Genomic DNA, 27,860 nt, shown 5'->3' with positions numbered 1-27,860 from the left:
AGACAAAATTTAGAAATACTTTTCACTCTTCACCTACTCCGACTGAGCTTAACAACAAACCAGACTTGCCAAAGCTACATGTATAGCTGTTTTTTTTTTCTATGCATGGCATAAGCATGATTATAGAGAACAGAATACATTTCCTGACATACATGAAAAGTGGTAAAACACATATCCTTTTCCTTCTTTTCATGGACTTGTTGGATCCTTGCAAGTAAGCGCATTGTTAGTGTTTAGGGGCCTGTTTCATCCAACTTGTTATAACAACAAATTTGAAGTAACAGTTAAAAGCTACTGAAATCCTTCAACCTAATTGGCTGATGGTAACCTGCTGCAGAACTTATGCATTTGTTATTAATAAGTCTTCATGGCACAGGACCCAAAGCATGGATGACTAGGGAGTTGTAGGGAATGGTACCTTCATACTACAGCAATTAAGAGAAAGAAATGTGTGTACCTAGATGTATGTTCAAAGGTTATATTCAAACCTCAAGTTTCCATTGCAGTGATGAAGGAATGTATGCCTGAACAAAAAAAAAGGTGTCTCTTGTCCTTTTTTTTCTGGGGGGGGGGGGGAAGAGCCTCACATCCCACTGAATTGAAAAAAAAAATGAGTGTAGCTGCTAAGCTCTGTCATGCAATGTTGAGAAGAGCCTCCAGTTTATGCAGAAATATTCACAACCTAGCATATCAGCCGATTCATGATTTTGTGCGAGCTTCATTACAGTAGATTGTGGGGGTTTTGCAGACTCCATTCTCGTTACTAAGCAATGGACGTACCAATGACACTCACTGCAAGGTCTTGAGCTGCTGAATACAGGATGAACAGGGGCAGCCACAGCATTTCACAGCGTCTCGTTGCAATGCTGGATGCCGGCGCAGTAGTGCAGCATGAGGTTGGCCAGCGTCTGCATGCGCTCCTCGCTCTGAGCGAGGGCACCCTCCAGCGCCTGCTTCTGCTTGCGGCGCCTGGACATCTGGACTTCCTTGGCGAGCTGGAGCTGGCGGTCCGCCTCCTCGTCGATCTCTGTCTGGAGCTTCTCAATCTGTAGAGGGTCATGGATAGAACAACAGAGGAGATGTAATGGGCAACATCAGAGTTGAGTTCTACAAAGATTGAAGGCTGACTAATAATTGCACTAATTCACACATTGCGTATTGTATTCATGATGCATCTTCACCTTGGTTTAGTAGATAAGAGATGCGCACTACGACATATCAATCAATGAAAATCAGTGAAATTCTGCGAACATTAGCACAAGTTTATGAAAGCTTGAAGTTTAGTCAGACTTTATAGCCTATATTCTGAAGTTGGGTTTAATTTAAACTCAGGTTCATAGTTATGGTTCAAGTATGGATAGCCAATTGTAACATAAATCACTAATAGTAGAGATATCATATTTCAGCAAATTTGGCTCTCAAATCATTCATAATTGTAGGAAGTATAAATAGATGATTGTCTTTACCATTGATGAATCAGAAAAGAGTAAAGTTAACAAAAAAAAACATACAACTCAATAAAAATTTTGACACTTTTGGCTACCCATAATTTTAGCACAGAGTTAGACCATGGTCTAAGGCCTGGTCACACCGTTGTTGGAGCGGTCGTGGAGAGAAAAACTCATCACCGCTCGCTACCGTTCACCACCGTTTAACCAAAGTTGGCCTCCGTTAAGGCAACGCCGAATACGCTCGGCCACCGCTGATGGTCCCTCCTACCGCTCCGAAAGTTTTGAGCTGCTCAAAATATTGCGAGTGGTGAGGAGCGGGCAATTTTCCGCTCCAGCAAAGTTGACTACCGCTCTAACAACACCCAGTCAAAGTGAACGCTTGGGTCAGCTAGGCCAACGCAGAAATCTTGAACGCTGGACAACAGCTCGTTCGCCAGCATTGCCCGGCCGGTGATTAAACGGTTCACAAACTTTGGTGGAGCGGTTGTAAGCGTTTTTGAATGGTGCATTCATCCATTCATTGTTAAATAATAGCAATGAAGGGATGTACTTTTGTCTACCAGAGTAATTGTGGCGAGTACAATGAGTAGCTGCATAAATAGTACACTCTCTTTGTCATCATGATCATAGTGTTAAACCCCCTCGAGCCGACGCCCGCATGCGCAGAACTCTGTTCTATCAACGCTCGAGTCACCGCTAAACCAACGCTCGCGACCGCTCGCCACCGTTAAACCAACGCTAAAGCTACGCTGGCTTCAGCAGTGCACCGCTAAGGCAATGCCCATGTTTTTGATGTTTTCCCCAATTTTGTGAGCGGTGACGAGTGTTGTCGAAATTCGACCCTCTCTCCCTACCGCTCCACGACCGCTCCAACAACGCTCGAGCGGTGTGACCAGGCCTTTAAACCTGACTTCAGAATACGGGCCTATATCAACAGCCACCCCCCTGATGTGACACATTATTTTGGAAGGCTAACAGCTTTCTCCTCAATACAATGTAGCTGATGTTATGTTATGTTCAAAGTGGCCTTAAATTTTGTGATGTCTCAAACTGATAATCTCAAATTTGGGTGCAAGTATAAGAAACATTCATATGCTCACTACTATCCTCCTGCATGTACTTAAAAATGTGTTGCTATATCAGGTGAGTGTTTCATAGAGCTGTCCGTAACTTACAAGCGACGATCGACTTTATGAGCGATGACTGGTGATCCTTTCCTGTGGTATTAACAGCATACACATATTTTCATCGGTGTTGATGTGGTCCTTAAGAAGCGCTCACCAGTCGTGCGTAAAGTTGCTAATAACTTACAAACAGCTTTATGAAACACCCGCCCGAACCTTTTACTTTTCCTATAACTCACACTTGTGGAGGTCCATATTATCCCTGTTCCCATTTAATTTTCTAAATAACATTATTACAATTATGATAACCCGGTTCTCCCTGCAGAAATAGTTGCAATCAAACGCAACTAGACTTTCAACCAAAGAAATACATGTATTAGGAACTTGCACTTGATTGTTTGGTGGCACATAAATCCAATTTTATTCTGTAACAAGCGTGAGTTGAGTTATAAAAACAAACGTACCATTGCCTCTAGTTTTTCTTTCCTCTCATTGACTGGAGAATCAATGAATAGCTCACGACCCATCTAAAAATAAAGAAAAACGGTACGTATAAGATGTTAATTATCAAAATAAAGCATGACTGAACATTTATTTGCGGCTAGATGATACTGGATAATTCTATTGGTCCATGAATGCTTAGGTACAAAGTTTTATCTTCCAATGTCTTTCAACATATCAAAATAAACCTTGGAAAACAATTTTAAAAATTACATACCGATACATGTCTCATATCAACTGTCCACATGTATTGAACGTAAACAAGTTTTCACAGATTTAAGGGGGGGGGGAAGTGTTATTATAGTTGTAGTGAAAGAGTGGAATTTTAAAAAGCCTTTACAGGACAAGTCCACCCCAACAAAAAGATGATTTGATTAGAAATAGAAAATTCAAACGAGAATAACACTGAAAATTTCATCAAAATCAGATCTGAAAGAAGAAAGTTATGACATTTTAAAGTTTTGTCTAAATTTCATAAAACAGTTATATACAAACCCTAGTTAGTAAGCAAATGAGGGACGATGACATCACCCACTCACTATTTCTTTTGTATTAAATCATATGAAATATTTGAATTTTCTCCTAATTGTCATGCGGAAAAAGTTTTATTCCTCCCTGATCATGTGGAAATCTATTGCTTCAACAGTTTGTGGTCAAACAAGATGGTCTTTAATTGTCATAACTGTAAAAAATGAAATATTGTTTAATTCAAACAATAAAAACAAAAGAAAAAGTGAGTGAGTGACATCAACTCTCTCATTTGCATATCACTGAGTTGAGCATAGAACTGTTTCGTGAAAAATAAGGGGCTCTTTAAAATGTCATAACTTTCTTATTTTTAATCGGATTTTGATGAAGTTTTTAGAATTATTGTTTGATTTTCTCTATTTATTCAAATCAATTTTTTTCTGGGGTGGACTTGACCTTTAATACTTGGATTGGAATTATGCAATAATTACTAATTACTGCTTTTAAACAATACTGCCCTACATGTCAATGGAGGCATAACGAGCAGAATGTATATAAGGACAATAACAATATCCAAACATTTATATACTGCTTAATACAATGATTCAAATTGCTGCTTATATTACCTCAGAATAATGTCAGGTATATGGTTGACATATTCAAAGATAAAGTTACAAAACGTACTCAGTTATGGTCAAATTAAATAGTGCAATATACCAAATCCATTATTAACGGTTATAAGGTCACCAGGACCTAACTCAATTATATGAATATTTTATTTTATTTGATTTATTTTTTTTCTTCTGCATTCATAATATTTGTATAACAAACATGATATATCGGTATTTGATCTTGGTATGAATCGTACAAAATATTTAACGTCATTCTAAACAAATATGATCTACTACCAACAAAGAAAATCCACCATTTACAATTTGCAGGAGGATTGTCATTATCAGCAGATTGCTTGAAAACAGTGACAGCTACATACATGTAATAATTAATTTTGGAACAAAAATGCAAATTAGTGCAGTGCAAACCTCTCTGACCGCCGTCATGACCATCGCATCAGTATCATCCACTCTGTTTCCTTCCGCAGCGTTCAACTGCCTCAGACGCCTCTTGAGCTTGCTCAGTCTCCTCACCATCGCCTCGACATCCTCCTCCTCCTCGTCCTCTTCTTCGGATTCATGGGGCGAGGGGGCAGGGGACGGACTGGGGGACGGGTGGGGTGTGCCCCTGCGGCCGGCCGCGCCCGCCAGAGACTGGGCGGCGGCCTCCAGCTGCCGCGTCTGGCTGAGTTCTCTGGTGGGGGAGGATTGGTCAGTACGGCGAGCAGCCCGGTTCCTAGCAACACAAAATAGGTATACAGTTGAGCTTTGATAGCCACACCCTTCTTGTTCCTAGAATATGAAACTAGAATGTATACATTCTTGTATTCCGAAAGGATGTGAAAGCCTATGTAGTATGCCTAGCAACTGAGTCTTGGAACTCTTGTTGGAATGCTCCCAAGAAAGTGAAGAAGGTGCATACATTGTATGCAGGCATGCAAGAATCCAATGATCGGGGTAATAATATATCTATCTGTAAAGCGCTTTAGAGACATTGTTCCAATGTGTTAAGCACTATAGAAATGCGGAATATTATTAATATTTTTCCTTGAGAACAGGTAATGGTCAAGAAATATAAAGAGTAAATGATATAAATATTGAATTTTCTCTCAGATTGACCAATCAGATTACAGAATTCATGAACACAGGCTAAGGGATAAATACAGAATCTTGTGTCAACAAAGTGCACAAGATGAAGATCAAAGATGCCCATATATATCTTATTTTTGATCTATTATGTATTCCCCTCATGTACACAGCAGTTTATTGCATCAGGGCTTCAGACTTAACATCGCTTTTATATTAAGCAAAAGAGGTGTAATCTGTCTTGCCACATCTGAACACAATCAAAACGTAGCTGAGCTGTGAAGCATCCTATTTAAGCCAGGGGATTTTTTCATCAATATTTTCCTATTTTAAGCTAAGCAAAGTTTTAAATACCTAATTTTAATAAATCATAAACAACCGATTATAGAGTAATGATCGATTAAACGTAAATTTATTAATTATCATTATCCAATGCTAATTAAGCTTTAGTGTTACGCATGACAGATTTTTCTCCATTATTTTCAACTAAACTTTTTGTTGGAATGGTTTCAGCATATTGGTATTAAAATCATCAACAATAATCAAAAGAACAAACATCTCGCAGCGGTGGCATTGTCTTACCTATCACACGGGATGCTGGCCTGCGTTTTCTCTGAACATTTCTTGTGGCATATCAGTTTACAAACAAGGCACTGCAGGGCATACTTTGTCCATACCTAAATCATACGAGAGTAACATACCCACAATGCATTGCAAACATGCTTGTAATAGGTCACACATGCACGTATTCTGGTTGGCTGTCTCTCACAAAGAGTTTAAAAGGGGAACTTTACCCTGATGATAAGTTAGTTTGAAACAGAGGGTCGTGGGTTCAAATCCCAGCCATGGCGTAATTTCCATCAGCAAGGAATTCATCCACAGTGTGCTGCACTCGACCCAGGTGAGGCAAATGGGTACCGACAGGAAGTAATTCCTCAAAAAAGCTGTGTGCACCTGAATAGGTAGCCTAGCTTAGCCGGGTAATAATAATAGCAGGGCCTGCTGGGAGTACAGTTTTTGGAACTGAAGTGGCTACCCTGGGTAAATACATGTATACCGTTAGTATAATTATCATTATTATCATTATTAGTTCTAATAAGAGTAGAAAATTCAGAGAACAATATTGGTGAGGTTTGATCAAAGTCTATCAAAGAATAAGGAAGTATAGAATTTTTCAAAAGTTATCATTTTATGACATCACAGACCATATGTAGCAACTCCTCAAACAAATCCAACAAACCAACTTATTGTCAGATGAATTTCCCCTTTAATCTCACAAACCAACTTATTGTCCTGGTGAATTTTCCTTTAATCTAACAAACCAACTTATAGTCCGGGTGAATTTCCCCTTTGATCTAACAAACCAACTTGTTGTCCGGGTGAATTTCCCCTTTGATCTAACAAACCAACTTATTGTCCGGGTGAATTTTTCCTTTGATCTAACAAACCAACTTATTGTCAGATGAAATTCTCCTTTAATCTAACAAACCAACTTATTGTCCGGGTGAATTTCCCCTTTGATCTAACAAACCAACTTATTGTCCGGTGAATTTCTTCTTTAATCCATCAAACCCAGCTTATTGTCCGGGTGAATTTCTCCTTTAATCCATCAAACCCAACTTATTGTCCGGGTGAATTTCCCCTTTGATCTAACAAACCAACTTATTGTCCGGGTGAATTTCCCCTTTGATCTAACAAACCAACTTATTGTCCGGGTGAATTTCCCTTTGATCTAACAAACCAACTTATTGTCCGGGTGAATTTCCCCTTTGATCTAACAAACCAACTTATTGTCTGGGTGAATTTCTCCTTTGATCTAACAAACCAACTTATTGTCCTGGTGAATTTTCCCTTTAATCTAAGAAACCAACTTATTGTCCAGTAGAATTTTCCCTTTAATCTAACAAACCAACTTTTTGTCTGGGTGAATTTCCATCTTAAGTATGACTTTACTTCACTTTTTAATGTGACCAGCCATACTCTATTTTTCTTAAAAAAATACTAAATTAGCAAAAGAATATAATGATAGAAATTTGTTTATGAACAAAATTAACATTTTACTAATGAATAACAACAGCACAGCTTTTATATGAATATATAAGAGCTCTTTTTACTTAATTCTACCATGGATATACTTCTCTGTCAGAGTAGTACATGTAGGTCCATTATTCTACATAGCATTTTTTTTAACTATTGTTCTTAATTTTGATTTGAAGATATTCAATGATGGAGAGCTTCTTATGTCTATATGCTTACAAAATGTTTTAGAAGAGGATTCCTAATGCTCAAAAGGCTACACACATGAAAAATGCAATCTCAAAATGCAAGAAATTTCTCCAATTCTACTAAATGAAGTAATTTGCATGAAAACAAGGAGAAAAATTACATACATGTAATAGTAGAAACTTGCTCACTGTCTATATTCTATTTTGTGAAAAAGGAAAGAAAATACACATCACAATGCAGAGTTTTTTTTAATCATCACAGAAGTAGCTTACCTTTTTGCCACAAAAGTCACATCGTGTGGGCGAGGAGAACTGTGTGCCTACCAATTTATGAGGCTGCCCAACTGGGCCATGGAGACTAGAAGTATGGCATTGGGGAAAAGTTGTTTTGAAGGGAGGAAGGGCATTGTGATCGTATCCGAATTGCGGATGAATGAAGGGAGAGTAAGAGAGAGAACGAAGAGTGGGGTGAAAACATAAAGAGAGGGGGTGGGGTGGAAGGAGGATAGAGAGGAAGACAGTGAGGACAAAAGGAAAAGACACACACACACACACACACACACAGAAAGAGAGAGACACACAGACAGAAAGAAAGATAAAAAGGAAGGAAGGAAGGAAAGAAAGGAAAGAAAGAAAGAAAGAAAGAAAGAAAGAAAGAAAGAGAAATTGGAGAGGGGAAGGGAAAGAGGGATGGGTTATAAAAATAAATCAAAGGGGGAGGGGATGGCAAAGAATGAATGAGGAAAAGGATAGGAGAAAGAGAGAGTCATAAACATAAATAGAGGAAGAGAGATAGGGAAATGGGAAGAGTAAGAAAGAAGATTTAGAAATCAATTGAAAGGGGTTGGTACGGCAAAGGGAGAAAGAATGACAACAGGAGGGAGAGAGAAAGGGAGGAAGAGAGATAAAGCAAAAGAGAAATTGGGGTGGAAAGGGAGAGAAAGAGGTGTCATAAATAAATTGAAAGGAGAGTGATATAGCACAGGGAGAAAGAATGATGAAAGAGAGACATACACAGAAATAGAGGGAGAGAGAGTGGGGAAGGGAAAGAGAGGGGTGATAAATTACAGGGGAAGTGATGGTAAAGGAGAAAGAATGATAATAAGAGAGAGAATAAATTTGAGGGGAAAGTAAGTAATGGGACAGATAAGAAATAAATCGAAAGGGGAGGGGGGGGGGGATGAAGCCAGAAAGAAGCACAGAAGAAGAGGGGGAGAGATAGATAGAAAAGGTGGAGCTGTATCTGGAGCAAGATGGATGGTGAGGGAGGGATGAGAAAGATGGAGGAGGTAAGAGAGCGAAGGGTTAGTTGGGAGGAGAAAACAAGATACGGAAGAATATCAAGGGGTGGAAGAGAATGATAGGAGAGGCAGGAGCGGCGTATGGAATGGTGTCGATGGGAGTTAAGGCAAGGCAGGAGAAGAATAATATCCATGAGAAAATGGAAATAAAAAGGGAGAAAAGAAGACAAAAAATGATATCAGTGCATCTAATATGAAGACATTCAATGGAGAATGCAAATATATATGCAATAAGTATTGCAGGGAATGCTGATGCATATCAATCATAGGTCTACTCAGCATGTCACTTTATGAGTCTACATGTACGATTCGTCAAATACATGCTGCCAGGTATCTACCAATCATGAAAGGCACATTCATAAATGTCAATGAAATTCAAGAATGTATTTTCTCATAGCATTGCGAAACAGTATACATGCGATACCCTCAGAAGTCAAAGAAATTCTAACCGAGAAAATAAAAATGTTAAAATAAAATACACATTTCTTTCTAAATTTCAGCACATTATATTTCACAATGTACATGTAGTAATCTCTTCCATTTCAAAATCTGGTTAAAAAAAGAGTTGCTTCAGTTGCATGATTAGAAAATGTAGTTCCACTGAGTTAGTGTCTTTTATATGCTAAAATAATTTCATTTCCATTGCACAACTTGATATTCGTGGCATAATGAGGAAATATTTTTGTGTTACATTTTGGAAAAAAAAAATAAGAATGAACAAAGCAAGTGAGCTGTTTAAAATCAATGCATTTCAATAACTTTTGGGGCAGGTTTAAATTTCAAATTAGCTGAATATTTTCAAGAAATTCTCATAAAAATCATGATGAAATTTTTTTATGCAACCCTCCCACTCGAGCCCAAAAGTTCATGCGTGACAAACTGGCTTTATCTTGTATTTCATTTTGAATTTAACACTTCATACATGAATTTCCCATATGTTCTAAATCTAAATACATGTACCTGACATGCAATAACAGACTTGACCATTCATAAACTGAATGTGGCATGTCCCAAGATGTAATTCAAATGAAAAGATGAGTAAATATTTGTTGTGCCAAATGCCATATGTATTATACATCTACATAATATGAATAGAAAAGAAAAGATAAAAAATTAAGTGAATGAGAGAGCGAAGGGGAGGAAGAGAGATAAAAAGGGAGAGAGAGAAGGGAGAGAGAAAAGCAAAGAGAAATGGTGGAGAGAGAAATAGAGACAATGACAGAAAGAGATACCGAGCCCAGTGCCTAGGATATATTGCACATAACTTTTTAACCTCAAGCCTGTATTATAGATATTGAACTGCAGTTAAAGCTTTTCCATTAAATGCACATCCCAAAGATTTGAATTATCCAAGCCCATCTGCAACATTCTAATTGAATGCCTTACCTCAAATCTTCTGGTCTTGTGATCTTCTTAACCCCGACCGGCTTGCCTTTCTCCTCCACACTGACCTTGGGCTTACCCTTGGTGTCGTACGGAGAGAAATCTGGACGCTCAACACCGCCCTCTTTGGTGGGTTTTGGGGGATCCTCGAACGGAGAATGATGGAAGAAGAGGGAGATGTCTCCGTAGCTGAGGGTGCTGTCGAACCCTGGGTGGGTGAAGAGATGCATCTGGGAAGTGATTCTCCTACAATAGAAGAATAAAACCATTTCAAAGAAAAATAATGCTAATAATAATGATAATCAGAAGAAGAAAAGAAGAATATCAAAATAATAATGATGATGAAATAATAATAGTGATATTAATAATATAAATAGTACTACTACTTCTACTATTTGAGTGACTGTTCTGGCTTGAACAGTAGTTCTAGATGTCCCCCTGAAAGAGTGCGGACACACTGAAGTGTAAAATCCATTTATAGACTCACACTACTGTAGTCAAAATGTCCCCCTCCTAACGGTCATACCTAGATGATTCCAGATTCGCTCCCCCCTGGACCACTAAGACTACAAAGTACTCACGTTGCGCCTCCTCTCTGTTCTGGCGGCTGCAGCTTGAACAGTTCCAGGTGTTCCCCTGATAGAGTGCTGACACACTGAAGCGCAACGTCCATGAGACACACACTGGTGTAACCTATCAACATGTCGCGCTCCCCAACAGCCATGCCAAGACGATTCCAAATACACGCATTCAGGAAGTTATCATTCTCACCCACCTGGAAGGTGAAAGTCTCGTCCCATTCAGGATTCTGAAAGAGAGAGAATATGATCATTGACATTGATCAGTGGGTCATCTAAGTAATTCTTTCTTCTATTGATTCAATGACTTGTTGGTTGTAATGGACTTGGGAACCTATTAATGCAGATCCAATCATCTAAGTAATTTCAATCAATACCAAGTCGGTATGGTTGCACAAACCAGTTCTGTACCATTTTCATTGGGACCCAGTTTCATTTTGTGGCACACTATATTACCCAGCCTTAGCTTGAGCTACTTTTTCCTTTAAATGTAGATAATGAATTTGATAGTCAAAACTTTTTGTACCCTAAACATCTACTAGACAAATGGATGCGTTGCATAATTTTCCCCTAAATTTGGTTAGTGAACTTACAGCTTCTGCAGCCACAAGACATGTTTCCTGCATGTCATCCATTGGAGGAGCAGCTTCAGATCCTGATGGAGCAATGGACACAGAAGGGCCAACAGAACCTGAATCCACATCCTCCATCTGAGAGGTTAGACTGGACACACTGATTGCATCAAGGTCTATATCAGGTATCTTAACGGCTTCTGATTTCATTATCGGTATGGCTGATGTAGGGTCCTCCTTTGGTCTCTCGACCTTGGGTGTAGGGTGAATGGTCTCCTTAATGACTCTCTTCAAGTTCCGTAGCCTGTCTTCATTGTCTAGCTGCGTGGACAACTGCTTGACGGTCTCATAATCCAGACAGGACGATAGGCGCCTACCATCCGCTGTCGTCGGTTGCTTGTTCTTGCGCTGCACGACGGGGGAATCCAGACTCGGGACTTGGAGCCGTTGGGCAGTAGAACTTGGCTGCGATGTATCAGCTTCGTCGTCATCCTTTATGCCAAGTTCGTTCATGATGTTGACGTTGATGAAGTCCTCGTAGTCATTGTCTGCTGTAGTGTCTTGAACTGATCGTAGGTCGGGTTGATCGTAAGCTGCTGATGAGGCTGGTAGGTTCTCCATCTGGTTCATCGGCCTCTGAACTTTGATGACAAACCTGGATTACAAGGGATCTCAAACATTTTAATAGGACAACAATATAGAGCTTTACACAACCTACAGCACTCACCAACAAAGACACAAACGTTGTAAGGCACTGTAATAGAGAAAGCAGTGATTAATAAAAAATGTTGCAATGGCCAACCAAGATCACTGTTGCATGTGTATATTGCTAACATTCCCACTGTAAACCAATCAAAATCATTGTTTAAAATTTAGAATTGATCACCATTCTTCTCTAGCAATTTAAACAGGGAGACAAAATTAATTGTAATAATTCAATTCACTAAAGTTGTAGTTGAATCACTACACAAGTAACATACTTTTCCTTTGCTTGTTTGACGACCTTTGCTGCTTGACGTGCAGATGTGACTTTTATTCCGTCAATGCTTACTACGACATCTCCCTGACAGACAGAAGAAACAATACCACAAAGAGATAAATCAATGAGTTAATATAATTTATCTTATCTATTGTCTGAGATTGTCGGAGAGCAAAATCCTTGTTTTCTCCAATAAAATTCAGAGTTCAGAAAAAAATACACAAATACACTGCACAAAATAGCTCATTGAAATTGAGGACATATATTTCTAATGATGCATATTTAAAGCCATTATACTGATGGAATGTTCCATAAAGAGTTGAAAAAAGTAGATGATTAATGATAAAATTTGCCCTTTTACATACGAATGTCTCCAAGCGCTTTTATACAATTCTTTACAGGTCAACAGATTAAGCCTTGCCTACACACAAATATATAACCTTCCCTCACTCCCTGGGAAGCATTCCAGCAAAATTTTTCAAACTCAATTGCCAGGCATACTGTATTGCAAGAAGGCCAGCTAAAGGCTGAAGGCTTGGAACAGCCTTTATGTTGCATAAATGTTGCATACCATCATCATGACTATCATTAATTTCATGTAAAATGTTAAAGGGATATGAGCTTATAATATTGAACCAAACTAAAGAGACATTATTGCCGCCAGACCCACAGAAAGTTGAAGATTCATCAAGTTCTAAAATAGTGAAAACAAAATTAATTTCATCCAAAGTCACATAAGGCTATCCCTCGTTGAATAGATCTCTCTCTCTCACCTTTATTTATGCAAAATCTTGCACTATCGCACTCATGCCTATTCACTATTTGTACAAAGCTGTCAGTAAGTTACCTCAGGCTCTGGTGACCATTTTTGTGCTAAATTATACATGTACATTCCCATGCAGCTGCTTACTTAGCTTTTAAAGTCAATTTCCAGTTGTGCATAAAGTCCTCGTAACTTTATGAATGCCACCCAGTTCATTTACCAAACTAACCTTTCTCAGTTGGGTCTGGGCGACCGTGGAATCGGGGCTAATAGTTGCCACAATGACCTCCTTGTTGTATATTCCCCTGCTGAACGTTACTCCGACGTTCTTGACGTTTCCTTTAGGGATTTCGATCTCTAACGAATCACCATGGAAACGTTGTTCTATGTCTTCGTGTGTCCACGCGTGGTCATCTAGGAGAGGAAAAACAATGGTACAGGATGGGTATTGTGATCAATTGGTGTATTTCATGATACATTTGTGCAAGTTGTTTCCATATTTAGACATCACTCCTTCGTATTTATTCTGATAAATTTGGTCGATCATAGTTTACTCAATATCATGCACTAATACCCCCATTACATAAACTAAGGGGGTACACCACCAATGCAACATAAAACTTAGCAAGGAAGTGGCACAGATATAGCATGCACAGGGAAATTTTTTACAAAGAAGTTGGAGCTGTGTCCCAGTCATTTTGTGGAGCGTTGTGGCCCAGTGGATTAGTCTTCTGACTTTGGAACAGAGGGTCGTGGGTTCGAATCCCAGCCATGGCGTACATGTAATTTCCTTCAGCAAGAAAGTCATCCACATTGTGCTGCACTCAACCCAGGTGAGGTGAATGGGTACCCGGTAGGAAGAAATTCCTTGAATGCTTGAGCGCCCAGGCAGCTCAGCTAAAGCCGGGGTAATAATAATAGCAGGGCCCGCTGGTAAAACAGTTTTTGAAACTGAAGTGGCCACCCTGGGTAAACATACCTATATTATTATTATTGTTTTTTTCTTTTACTGAATTTCAATAATGCTGCGGGAACATCATCAACTTCATCAAGGTGCCTTCATCAACATGTGTTTCTATGAAAGTGATTACAAACCTCATTCAAAACACTAAACTTTCACAAAGAGTTATTAGGAATAAATCAAAGTCATGCTCAAAGACAAACATACACATGAATGGTTTCTTAGCCATAACCTGAGCATGATCTGACCAATGCGGTGGTATGTTACACACAATAGGGCATTAAGAACGGCTTCAATGGGGTGTTGCAATTGATCGCAAGTCTGTTTTAGGTCTGCAAATGTACAATAGATGGAAAATCTGCTTCTTGCATCAACAAGTAATAATTGATTTAGCAAAGTTGCATCTGACATTTGCAATCAATTGCAAATATTTTCTTGCAACACCCCCTACACCACACTTTGTGAAACACCTCTACAATGTAGGTGTATGTTGAAATGTAATCTTACCAAGACATAGAGTAATGTACAGCTCAGAGTTTGTTGTTTCTTTACTTATAGGGAGACGACTGCATTCTATGACGGTGACCTGCATACGCCCAATCGTGATCTTTGAATCGTGGACCCTGAAGTCGTTGTCGGAAGGTGGAACAGGCTTTGGAAAGAACGGTTTGCTGCGAATCTTGTAGGCGGGTAGGGTGTGTTTCTTGCGCATTGTTTTACGAAGCTGAAATTTGGAGAGAGACAGAACAGAATCAATAGTAAGTCAAGATTTTTTTCTTTCTTAAACTTCCAACCATCTGAAGTTAAAGTAAAGCAGACAGTAAGTTTTGTCTCGCCTGTACGAAGTTCGGCAGAGACCTAATAATCACTTTTTCTGTACACAGCTTACAAAAGTTTTATGAAAGACCACAATGGTATCCTGATTACCTGATTTAAGATGAGGGATCCAAGTTGATGCACTGTACGACCTTCAAAATGAGTCTCAATGTCAAATTCCAACTCTGGTTCCTGTAGCAGAAGAAAACAAAATGAATTAAGATTATACCTATCAACTGTGTAGTTAACAAAGTTTGGTTTTATGCTTGACTTGCGATCAATTGCAAGATTTATAATAGACTTATCAAACTAAGTATTCCTTGCAACAGCAGAGCTACCAAGTCTAACCCATCCTGCTTGAGACTCGTGCATTTAGGGGCGGTGTCATGATCTTATGCATCAGGAAAACCAACAGAGTAGCATTATTTGCTAGACCACGAACAAGCCTACAACCTTCCCATGAGCCATCTAGCAAAAAAGCAAAATATGATCACTAAAGTATGCACAAGATTGTACCATTTAGAGCTGAAAATTAAAGAAGCTCCCTACACCCATCTTCCACATCCCCCGCCTCAGTTGTTCATCTACCCAGCAAACAAGAATTTTCACAAGTTCTGCGTGCGGGACGCGTGCAATTTACTGTCGACTTGCGGGCATTGCGTGTGATCTGCATGCGAGGCATGTGCAAGCTTCAGTGCAAGTTGCGGGCGACATGCGTGCCCTGCATGTTATCTACTGCCAACTAAACTTGCGTGTAAAATGCATGCAAGGTGCTAACATTGGGAAAAATAAACATTTCTCAATTAATTCCCTTGAGTAAACATGCCTCGTGATACAATAGCCAGTCGAATCGATACCTTCCTATAGGTAAACGAATGGGAGGCCGCAGAGAACAACGAAATTATAAATTCCGACGAAGATGAATCAGAAAAATGTTGAAAAGCAAGACTGTCGAACAGAATCAGCGATAAGGCATTCAAGGATGACCTCGTGGAGTGGCCATTGCGAGAAAGACAGGGCATGTGGGCCGACAAGGCAAAAGTGTTTGACAGAACTGGTAATTCATAGATTTACAGGGACATTTACTTGTTCCTACAAAAAATATATATATATACATATATTTCCATGTTGCTTTATTTAGATCCTTTTTAGAAATAGTACAACCAAGAAAGAAAAAGAGAAAAGGAAAGAAAAGAAAAGAAAACGAAAGGGCTAGAAGTGAAATACTGTATGACATTATTTTCTGAATATTATGATAAAATCTAAAACTCTATAACAAACTTGGATTTTTGCAATAAAAATGTTGAAATTTTTGCTCGATCGTTTTGCTCGCTCACAACTTCATATTAATTTTACGCGAAAATGCCATATCGAGCCCGATGAAATTGTTCGGCTCACTACTCCACTGCGCCGAATTGTGGGTATGTTTTTATTTTGAGAAGTAATTACAACTAAGAACATAAAAAAGGAAGAGGGATGACTCTCCCAGTCTGTTGGAGGTGACCTGCCAGTAATCCACTGCCCAGACTCAGGTCCTTCATTTGCAAAGACAGATCTTGGAGCCAAAAAACAAGAGGGCATCATACTTAGAATACTTTAAATCCATAGTGAAAGACATCAACGTAGATGAATGGGATGAGTACCACCAGCTTACAGTTGAACAAGAATTCAAGTGGTGGAAATCCGCTAGGCAGAGAAGGCAACAGCAACAGTCTGCAGCCTTTCAAACAACACGTAACGAGTCTGAGCAGTACCAGCAAGAACCCTGGCAATGCCAGCACAGCGGCACCAGCTCATAGCGGAGCCAGAACCAGGACTACACGACAGCATGCAACCAGCAATTGTACCAGCAGCCATAGATGTTCTCTTTCTTCCGTGGTCCTAGCCCTAGGTCAGCTGCTGTAATGACGGCACCAAGTAAGAGCGCACAAAAGACCGAGACTCCGCTTTCCGCCAAAAGACTGTTGTCCAAGAACACATCGACAGCCAAGGTAGTGTCCAGGGCATTGTTTGCCCTTGACGAACAGGCAGCTATATCTTCAGAATCACCAAATCCCATCGTAAAGTGCGATCATGAGGGTACCGTGTAATATTCCATCGCCAATGCCTCAGGAAAGGCGGGCGAATGAAACTGAAGAAGTGTTTGTCGAGCCCGAGAGACTAAGATACGAAAAATTTCATCTTAATTGATAAATCATTAATCTAGCAATGTGATTTTTTTCATCACATTATGTCTTGATTGATGTTAAGGATTTTTTACCAGACAAACATAGGTGATGGGTTATTTAGATTTTTAAAGATATCAAAAAAGAGTTGCAATTATTTTTAGCTCTTCTGTCTTATGAGACCATATGACATAAACTCAAATATGCACTGTAATTGTTATGTTCAACTTTCATTGAAAATAATCTTATGATTGTTGGAATGGTCACTAAAGTTGTTTGTCATTTGTATTTAAGAACATCATCTACTTCAACAGTGCATGTTACGTATTCATTGGCATTGTTATACTTTGTTACCAATTGAAAATTATGATTTTTTAAATCACCTGTACGTGCATGATACCAAACTGTTTCTTGATTTGAGCCCCATCAGCCATTCTTTAGATGCCTTCTTTATCCGAAACCAGAATAACAACTAATTGAATGTACCCCTCTGAAGGACTTAATATACCTTGACCGTTCTTCATGCGGGTTCATTACGAGTGACTTCGGCGGATACGGGCTTCCTACCGGTGTTCTACGGGTGAGTTGCGGGCAATCACCCGCAACTCGCCCGTAAAACATTTTGAGCATGTTCAAATCTTTTCTGCGGCAACTCAGACTTGTAAGCGCTTCTGCGGGAAACATGCGTGTGAGATACATGCAAGATACTACCAAAGCGGGGTGATCTGCGGGTAGCAAAAATAGTTACCCACAAGGCTTGCACGGAACGATGTGACAGGGACTTCACACTTAAAGTTTCTTTTTACTTGGCATCTCTGCGACAGACTTGAGCTTAAGTTCATTCAATAGCAACTTTGCATATATTTGCAAAAAGAAAATAATTTCCTTCTGGCAGAAAGTTTTCCGTACCCTGTGGAAATGTATACTGTCCATATCTTGATGGCCACGGATGGAAAAGTACATTATTTATGGTCATCATGTGGTGTGTGTACGTGTAAACTAAAGACTCATTATCAACAAATTGTATGCAGTTTGAGATTTCAATGTGCAATGTCATTGTCCCTTGGGCTTGTATACCGTGACTCAAAAATTCACATTCAGAGTGTGAAACTAATAATACCTATAGTTCTTTAATTCTTGAGTTAATTAAAATGGATCTATTCAACAAGGAATGGGTTTTGAAAATACTTTTTAATTTTTTATTGAGCCAAGGATAGGCTTTGTGTGATTTTCAGGGGCAATCATGCAAATACAGATTGATCGTGCTCACTGTTCTGAGCTCATCATAAAATGTACTTGAGCCAGACAGACATTTAAAGGGCCTGCTTTTGGCAGGGCTTTTTCAAAATGTTAATTTGTTTTTCAAGATAAGCACATTGTATGGTCTTCATCCGTAATAATAAGTCAAAGAAAAGAACCCTATAACATACATCAGGGAACTAGTTCATCTCTTCCCTTTTATGCTGTTAAACTAACCTCATAGAATGAGAATGACCAGTGACTATATGGGTTTCGTGTAAACTCAAGTCTGGCCCTTCCTTTCAGTTTGGTGACTATCACCGAGACGTAAGCTGATGTTCCAAATACCAAGTCCACATCAACAGAAACGCGAAAGCCACCACCATAGTCTATGTCAACAGCTACATCAACGGTCTGTGGAAAATGGAGAAAGAGAAAAATGTGATCTTAATTTGAATACTATAGCTACTTAAGTATTTCCTCAATGCAATGATTGGAGATTTTCCAGGGCTCTGTTTGAGCATTTCAGGGGTGAAATAGCCCCGAGCCCCCATTACAACACTGGCAATTTCCCTCTGAAATAGAGTTTTGCAATTATGATCAGATTAGCAGCTGAATCAGTAATGATTTTGATTTTGAATCCTGGGGGCCCCAACACAACACTTACCAACGGTCGTAGAATATTTTTTTTTACGACTGATTGCACTGATTTACAATGTACAATTAATCATGAAAATCAAGCATATAATTAATCACTAGCCATTGTGTTACAGGATCCTGGACAATGTTACTTTATACAGCTTTCGAATGTCTGTTTATTACGTTCTATGCAAACAATTATTACCTCGGGCATATCGGTCCCCTCTGCAGTAGAAAATTTCATCAACGTCACACCGGTCAATGTAGGAAAAGTGGGCCCAAGGCAATAGTCCCTTACCTGTAAAAACAAATGGGGTAAACTAATCATACACCAATGCAATGCATTTCTTTTCTACAATGGCTCAGTCAAAATGTGCTATCTGAGTAGTGGAGATTGAAGACTTCCTCTTCATATCACTCCTAGAAACATAAATCCATGTAATCTAGGGGGGGGGGGGGTTATTTCACAAAGATTTATGTGTGAATTAGTGTCGCATTTCAATTCCTAGTTGCGTGTGGTGTAAAAGACATCACCACATTGGGCAGATCATGTGCACGGGATGTGCGCTACTGCGTATTGATCAATAAGAGTACACGTTTTTTTTACAAATTATGTGCTGATGTGCATTTAAGCATGACTGTAAGTCACTCTTTACTCTTCGGGAGTCACCTTCCCCCCTTTAAACTTTTACATTTAAATTTGATTTGAGCTGACTTTACAGGTAATTACATCGATCATGATATGTAATTAAGCAAACAAATAAATCGTATGATAATAATAATCAAAACATTAAATTCACCCGGGGTAGCCACTTCAATTCCAGGTCTCCCAGCGGCCCCTGCTATTAGTATTACCCTAGCTTTTAGCTCGGCTACCTAGGTGCTCAAGCATTTGTGGAATGGGTACCCCTTCACCTCACCAGGGTGAGTGCAGCCCAATGTGGGTAAATTTCTTGCTGAAGGAAAACACACCATGGCTAGGAATTGAACTCGCATCCCTCGGACTGAAAGATGAGTCAAAACCACTAGACCACATGATGCCCCCATTGTATGACTAATCACTATGCTTTCTGAAACAGGACAGATGATTGAAATATACACGACAGAAAAGCTAATGCCTTAAAGGGAAAGTTCATCATAACAAAAAGTTTATTGCATAAATAGCAGAAAAAATAAAACATTGAGGGTTTGAAGAGAATCCATCAAAGATATAAAATAACTTATTTGAATTTCAATTTGATTTGTGATGTCATGCAAGTTGCTTCCCATATTGTGTTGTAAAAACATTAATGAAATGCTATTTTCACAAAACTTGGTAAATGTTATTTTTTATTGTACATCAAATATATCAACAGACATATCACTTCAGACCTGCTCCTGAAAGAAAATATTTGTTCAATCATCATAAACCATTCAAAAATTGAAATATGTATACATTTCATATTAAATAAAATATGAGGCAATTGCTCGTATTTGACGTCATAAATCAAAAACTTCAAATTCTGATAACTTTCTCAATCTTTGATGGATATAACTCAAACCTTTACCAATATTTGATATTCTTTCTGATAATTTTACAACAAACTTTTTTTTTTCGGGTTGAACTTCCCCTTTAACTTACTGTGATCTGTTCCAGTATTTTCCCAGCAGTCTTGGCATTAAGAAGTTCCTCAAACTCGACGTTCATCTTCTTTATAATCCACCTACGAACGGGTAGAGTATCTTTGAGCTCGTTGAAGAGGAATGAAATCAGGGCATTGGCTGCATTGCAACTCTCCTTCTTGAACAGGATCGAGGAGGGGTCCTTCAACTCCTAAAACAAATCATTCATTAATAAAACTCTTAAGTATAATTTGAAATATCATGCAAGATACAAGGATATTAAGGACATGAAGAACAAAGCAAATATTATTATCATTTTATTTATAATTATTTAAAATTTACGCACCAGTATTGTGCTTTTCCAAGAAAGGCCCAATATACTTACAGCATGAAAAGGAAAATGCTACCATTACAAAAATGAAACCTTGCAATCCTAAAAGCTGGATTGGAAAATTTTTTTTTAAATGAGACAGATGGTGATTGCCCGAGAGACAGAGGTATCCACTTCCAATATTTGGAAGCAGTTCCGGTGTAAGCCTTAAGTTCAGTTTCCATGCGATTTTTATAAGCAAGACCCAGTCGGTCCCTGGAGGCTTGTGCATGTCTGCGAGGGGCGTATAGGGTCAAACAATCCTGTAGTGTACATGACTGTAGGGGAGACCGGGGTTAGTTGGAACATGGGGTAAGTTGAAACATTGTAATTTTCTTTAAAGCCTGTAAAATAAATCGATGCAATACTGCCCTCAATTTATTGCTATTAATAATACAACAGTGCTGAATCATTATTGTAATAAATTGAGGGAAGTATTGCATAAATTTATTTTACAGGCATTTAAGAAAAGTACAATGTTTCAACTTACCCCATGTTCCAACTAACCCCGGTCTCCCCTACTACATAAATATAGCACCTATTATGTCAAAAGATTCTTCCAGCAGATTTTGGATATTATATAATCACAGCTTCTAATAGCATCAGAAGCCTTTTTATAGTGTTAGCACATCAGGATGGTTTTTCATAAAGCTGTTCGTAATGTTACGCACAACTTTACGCACGACTGGAACATGTTCTTAGGCCATAAATCAATTACATAGGGATATCACATAGCACAAGAAAGGATCACCAGTCGTGCGTAAAGTCATTTGTATCTTACGAACAGCTTCATGAAACACCCACCAGGTAACTATTCACCTTTCTTCTTCACCTGGGGGCCTTTTCATAAAGCAGTTCGTAAGTGATGAGTGACTTTGAGAACGACTGGGGATCCTTTCCTGTGGTAAAGGATATCATTAAATGTTCATTGGTAATTACTTGGGGCACAAGAAAGGATCACCAGTCGTTCTTAAAGTCACTCTTAACTACTTATGAACAGCTTTATGAAACACCCACCTGGGTGAAATTCAATGCCACTTACCCCTACTTGCTTGACCCTGTCGTAGAGGTGCTTCCTTGGCACATCCTCCTTTGGTTGGCGTTTGATGTACCAGTAGAGCCACAGAGCCTGTATGGCCAGCATCAACACCCCACCAAAGAATACAGACAAGATGATGATGAAAAACATGTTGGTGAGGTGCTCTTCTTGGCTCACGGCATCTAATCTAGTATTAATTCCTCAAATCCTGAAGTAGAATACAAAACAAATTTACCACTACCAGTCAACCTACATACATTGGATGCATAATGATAAATAAATTCTTATAATTACTGAGCTCTATATGGCCAATATTCTAAACAGAGCTCATGAAGCCCTCTTTACCAAGTTCAGGTACAACAACCTCACTAAATATTTATGACACCTCCGAACCTGTCACAACTTCTTTCTTAATGACGAAGTGACATCACGTGGGTAGACTATGACATGCAAAATTGCCTAGAAATTTGAAAATTATAATCTTATGTAATCAATCATAGAAGTTGAAATTACATCCCAAAACAAATTGGAAATGCATTTAATAATCATTGTAATACAAATAAACTATAAAAACTATTGGTAAAACGCCACAAAACCATTCATTTTGAAATAGTAAAATAATTCAATCGATAAAGATTCTACCACGTCAGGCCATCCATAACAGGACTCTTATTTGTCGTTTTCAGACCCCTTTTAACATTTGGATAAATTCTATCTCTAATTCATGCATAGAATTTGTCAAATCGTAAGTTTTGGTATCAAAGATTTAAAAAAGAAATTGTTAAACTATATTTCGATGTTTGGAATCGCATAATACCGTATAGTTATCATTTTACAAAGAAAACTGTTATGGTTTACTTTTGTAAACTATTAAAATTGGACATCCCAGGGGTACCCATCTCAACGTCCACATGATTTTATAGTCATAAAATAAATTATTCATGATTCCATTTTCTCAGCAATTGAATGCTCCAGTGAGTCTTCATGGTCTAGGTATGTATGATGCATAGTTTACCTGTGCTATTATTTTTAAGAGATGTAATTCCCAATTGATCACAATATTTGCAATTTTGTTATAATTTTTCTTTTTGAAAATTATGCTATCACTAAGGCCTTAGGCTACGTCTCCTCTGCTCTTTTATTTACCGACCATATCGGCATCGGTATTCCAGTTAGGAAGCCTTTTGCGAAACAGTTTAAGTAAGATTGGAACTAACTCTGTGGTTGGTGGATAAACATATGACTAACTTGTCCAGGTGTTGAGATACAGGCCCCTGCCCCCTGCTCCCTGGGTTAGATCTAGTCTACTGTACTGTTGTTGTTGCACGCTCATGACGCTGCAACGGAATTTATTTTCTGAAACGGAAAAAGCAATTTCATTAAACGGAAAATCACTGTCCTTACATGCCCCGGCCCACCCAGAGCTAACTTTAAGGTTAGGTTTAGCGTGCGCTGACTTGATAATCGGAACCGTACAAATTATAGTCATAACCTTGTTCATCGAAACAGTGAGTCAGTACAGCCACCACCACTAACATGAGTTTCAACGTATGGGCACAGCCATTCACACAGTCGCAGAGTTTGTTCGATGACAAATTCCACGAAGATTGTAATTTAACCATCTTAAACCTACATCAAAAACTCATCTCATTATATAGATTGGCATTCTCGTGATCGAAGCCACTAGTGGACTCTTTCCCCCGGACACTTTTGGTATTCAAATCATGTCCTACCTTTCGAAATTGAAAGTCTTTTTTTCAGCAAACTAGCCGTCCATCCAGGGATATCGTGCGCTTACATTGTACGTCGTCGCGTCGCATCTGCTCGAGCTCTGCCCAATTCGTGTGCAACTGTCATGCGCAGACACAAGTCGTACACAAATACGGTACACACTACTAGTGATCACCCGATGCATTTGATGACGATTGGCCGGAGGCGGAGCCGGAGGCGGAGTTTGGAAATCTGTGACTTTGGGGGTGAAATATACCACGCGCATCAATTTCTTTCAAATTCTGTGGTTTATTTCGTTTTCCAACAGGTGGCTTGGATGTAATCTACTATGGGCTCAATCTATTTGGTCTCCTTCGAGGCCACTACTGTGTATAAACCTATGGTGTATTTTCCATAGACTTCTACACAATAGTGGCCTGGAAGGAGACCAAGTATAGTGAGCCGATATTTCCAAAAAGTTATTGTTCAAGCTATACTTGGTATCCTTCGAGGCCACTACTATGTATAAACCTATGGTATATTTTCCATAGACTTGTACACAATAGTGGCCTGGAAGGAGACCAAGTATAGTGAGCTGAAATTTCTTTAAAAAAATATTGTTCAAGCTATACTTGGTCTCCTTCGAGGCCACTACTGTGTATAAAACTATGGTGTATTTTCCATAGACTTCTACACAATAGTGGCCTGGAAGGAGACCAAGTATAGTGAGCCGATATTTCTAAAATCTTATTATTCAAGCTATTCTTGGTCTCCTTCGAGGCCACTACTGTGTATAGTTTAACGGTGTATCTTCCATAGACTTGTACACGATAGTGGCCTCGAAGGAGACCAAATAAAGACAGATTTATATTGTATTTCATCAAATATTTTTTATATTAAAGCGTTCTTTTAAAAAAAGATAAGTTGTATAATTGTGTTTATTTTTATTTTCAGGAATAGGTAACTGTCTGAAAGTGGCAGAGTGGTCTTGAAGAGGAGGGAAATGAGGGGTAGATGGAATATACAGGTTAATTACCTTAATTCCCCTGTATTAGCAGTGGACAGTGCGAACAGTCCACATTTATGTGGACTGTTCGCACTATCCACTGCTAATACAGGGGAGTGCATTATTTCGTGTGCACACGCTCACAATTTTTGCTATAAACGTGATCGTGAGTGCACACGGTACTCGGTGTCATCTCGCAGCTAATTTACCCTGCATGGGAGGCGGAGTCTGGAAATCCGTGCCTGCGCATTGGTGATCATAAGCGTATCGATTGGAAGAATGGGCCGCGGAGGCGGAGTCTAAAAATCCGTGCCGTGATGAAATTAGCGCATCTATGTCAAATTCTGTGGTTTATTTCGTTACTAAGCAACACATGTGGCTTTGATGTAATATACTTTTAAAAGTGAATCAGCTTTGAAAATAGTCTCATTCGAAGCCATATTAAACTCTTGACGTATTTTTCTTATAGACTTTTGGTTCGAACAGACAATCATCTGAATATTTTTAAGGATGCAGGAATAACCGTCTGAAATTAAGTGGCAGAGTGGTCTTAATTGAAGAGGAGGACTAAAGTGGACCTTCCTCATTTGATAGATTTAGGTTATCGTCAGATCTACTTCATTGTTTTACCTTTTTTCTTTAATAATTATTTTAACTAAATAAACTCAAGGGTATAATGAGTAGGCCAATAAACTCAAGGGTAATGAGTAGGCCCAATCTGTCGAAATACGCAGGTGACAACTTGGTTGATTTGATTACTTTTTATAACTTCATTTTATTTTCCAAATATCATGCAGTGCTAGAGGATTGCACTTCAAAACTGCGGACTAAATAAAGCCTACATGGCCCATGCACCTCACCAGCTGCAGCCCGTCTCGATCGAGAAAAATTACATGCTTAACGCTCGCTAGCGCTGTGCTGCAAAGTCACGGACAATGTAATAAAAACTGAAGGCGGAGACTCGGGCATGAGCAAAACTTTTCGCCAATATGCACGTATACATGCACGTTGCACTGCCGAGTGTGGCGCCTCCCATGTAGTGATATCTGCAATCTCATTGGCCAAAAGTACATACATCCACGGCGACGTGCGCAGAGAATTGAAATATACATGTTTGGTTGACTGGACTATAAATTCTTGAGTACTTACGCCATGTACCAATATCTTGCGCATGCCTTCTTTCGGCCAATGACATTACAAATAGGTCACTACATGGGAGGCGCCACTCGACGGTACTCGATCGTGATTGGCGAAAAGTTAGCGCACGCCCTATAGCTACAGATTCTGCCAATTGGACTGCACGCATGCAGTAAACGGCAAGCGTTTATCAATTTGAGAAGACGGGTTGTTGAGCTGCATGGGCCAGCGCCACTACGATAGGCTTTATTTCGTACGTCCGTACAATTACAATAACAAAGCAACCCAGTCGTCATTTGCGTATTTCGTATATTGGGCCTAATTCGGGGCCGGCCTTAAATCAAAATCCTTGAGTTTATTTAGTCAGAATAATAATGTTCATATATCAGGGAAGACCAATGCAAATAAATTTGCGAGCTTGCTGTGACAAAGCAATTGAGAATAGCGGCCTAATTATAATAGCGAACATAGTGAACTTCCATAGATCTATAAAACAAATGAGGACGATAACGTTAGATCTATTATGTTTTGCTTTATTAAGTACATTAAGTATGTTAAAAATAGAATTGAAGTTACATGTTATATACTTTCAACGTTGTGGAATCAAATACTTTGATAACTCCCCCGTACGGCAACTATCAAAGCTTTCAATTTGGGCAAAATGACTGTTTGAAATGTCGAGTACCCATGTTTCATTAATTTTCATTATTTTGATTACTATTAATTGTGGACAGCTCGAACTGTCCACTGTTAATACGGAGAAAATTGGAAATTAGGGTAATTAACCTGTATATTCCATCTACCCCTCATTTCCCTCCTCTTCAAGACCACTCTGCCACTTTCAGACAGTTAATACATTTCTTGAACAATAAACATAAAACACAATAAAACAAATTAATCTTTTTAAAAGAATGCTTTATATCAAAATATTTGATGAACACAAATCTGTCTTTACTTGGTCTCCTTCCAGGCCACTATTATGTACAAGTTTATGGAAAATACACCGTAGATTTATTCACAGTAGTGGCCTCGAAGGAGACCAAGTATAGCTTGAACATTTACATTTTGGAAACATGAGCTCTCTATACTTGGTCTCCTTCCAGGCCACTATTGTGTAAAAGTCTATAGGAAATACTTCATAGATTTATTCACAATAGTGGCCTCGAAGGAGACCAAGAATAGACAGCATTCATAAGAAATAATAGTTAATAATAGCATCTATTCTGTTAGTTTTGTGATAGACTTAATACTATTTTTTATACTATCGTTCATTCTATATTTGGTCTCCTTCCAAGCCACTACTGTGTACAAGTCTTTGCAGAGGGCTCCATAAAGTTGTACTCAATAGTGGCTTGGAAGGAGACCAAATATAGAACGACAACTAAGAGTCAAATTATTATCATTATATTTATTGATTTATCTTATCGAGGAGAGGGTCGGGGATTGTCGAATGAAATAACGTCCTACTCAGAAATTATTGTATCAATGGGAAAATACGTGTTGTAGCAAGGTCACTATTTCGGTTCGTCTGTGGGGGAAGTTTCGCATCGAGAACAAAAGATTTCTTTTGAAAATCATTGAAGCCGTCATTTCATTGAATCGGCCTGCAAATATTGGTAGGTGTTCGAAGAGGTCCTAAGTGGCTTATAACACGATATGGCCTATAGATTGCTATCCACATAATGCTTACATTTACATAAATTCTAGATATACTTACATTAATATATTTCCTTTTAAAAGAAGAGAGATAGATGATTGGTCCCGTGATTGATACCCCCTCCTTTTTTTTCCACTGTTTTCTCAACTTAGTCTCGGCAACCAGACTCTGGCTATTTCTAACTCTGAATGATTTGCGGTTGCGTTAATTGTTGCGATTTTTTTTGCAGATTAATAACAATTCAAGCGCAAGGGGCGAATCCTTGAATATTGACATTGTTCAAATCAATATGTCGTTACGAATACGCGAGACAAAAAATCTATAAATAAATGAAAAAAAAATAAATAAGAAAAAATATCTAAATTAATAAATGAATAAATATAATGGTTACACTTCGTAATTCCGAAGGTTCTTTATTCCGAAGGTTCATAATTCCGAAACACGTAAATTGCCTATACCTCGATGTTGTTAATCCGA

At 38.7% G+C, this 27,860-nt stretch overlaps 1 protein-coding gene across 1 annotated transcript; it reads right to left on the bottom strand.

The window, feature by feature from the left end:
• Nucleotides 1-27,513, bottom strand: LOC121409499 (PDZ domain-containing protein 8-like). Its single transcript, XM_041601421.1, has 17 exons — nucleotides 27,444-27,513; nucleotides 21,877-22,081; nucleotides 20,484-20,675; nucleotides 19,068-19,160; nucleotides 18,461-18,637; nucleotides 14,931-15,011; nucleotides 14,511-14,727; nucleotides 13,272-13,456; nucleotides 12,281-12,363; nucleotides 11,322-11,955; nucleotides 10,732-10,958; nucleotides 10,154-10,396; nucleotides 7,740-7,824; nucleotides 5,824-5,918; nucleotides 4,585-4,891; nucleotides 3,040-3,102; nucleotides 1-1,046 (listed from the first exon to the last, which is right to left on the bottom strand). The coding sequence occupies exons 2-17, from the start codon at nucleotides 22,021-22,023 to the stop codon at nucleotides 846-848; spliced, it is 3,030 nt and encodes a 1,009-aa protein (XP_041457355.1). The 5' UTR covers nucleotides 22,024-22,081; nucleotides 27,444-27,513; the 3' UTR covers nucleotides 1-845.
• Between the last annotated feature and the right edge of the window lie 347 nt (nucleotides 27,514-27,860).

Source organism: Lytechinus variegatus, chromosome 1 (genome assembly GCF_018143015.1).
Source record: "Lytechinus variegatus isolate NC3 chromosome 1, Lvar_3.0, whole genome shotgun sequence".
Taxonomy (NCBI): domain Eukaryota; kingdom Metazoa; phylum Echinodermata; class Echinoidea; order Temnopleuroida; family Toxopneustidae; genus Lytechinus; species Lytechinus variegatus.
This window is presented reverse-complemented; position numbering and strand designations above follow the sequence as displayed.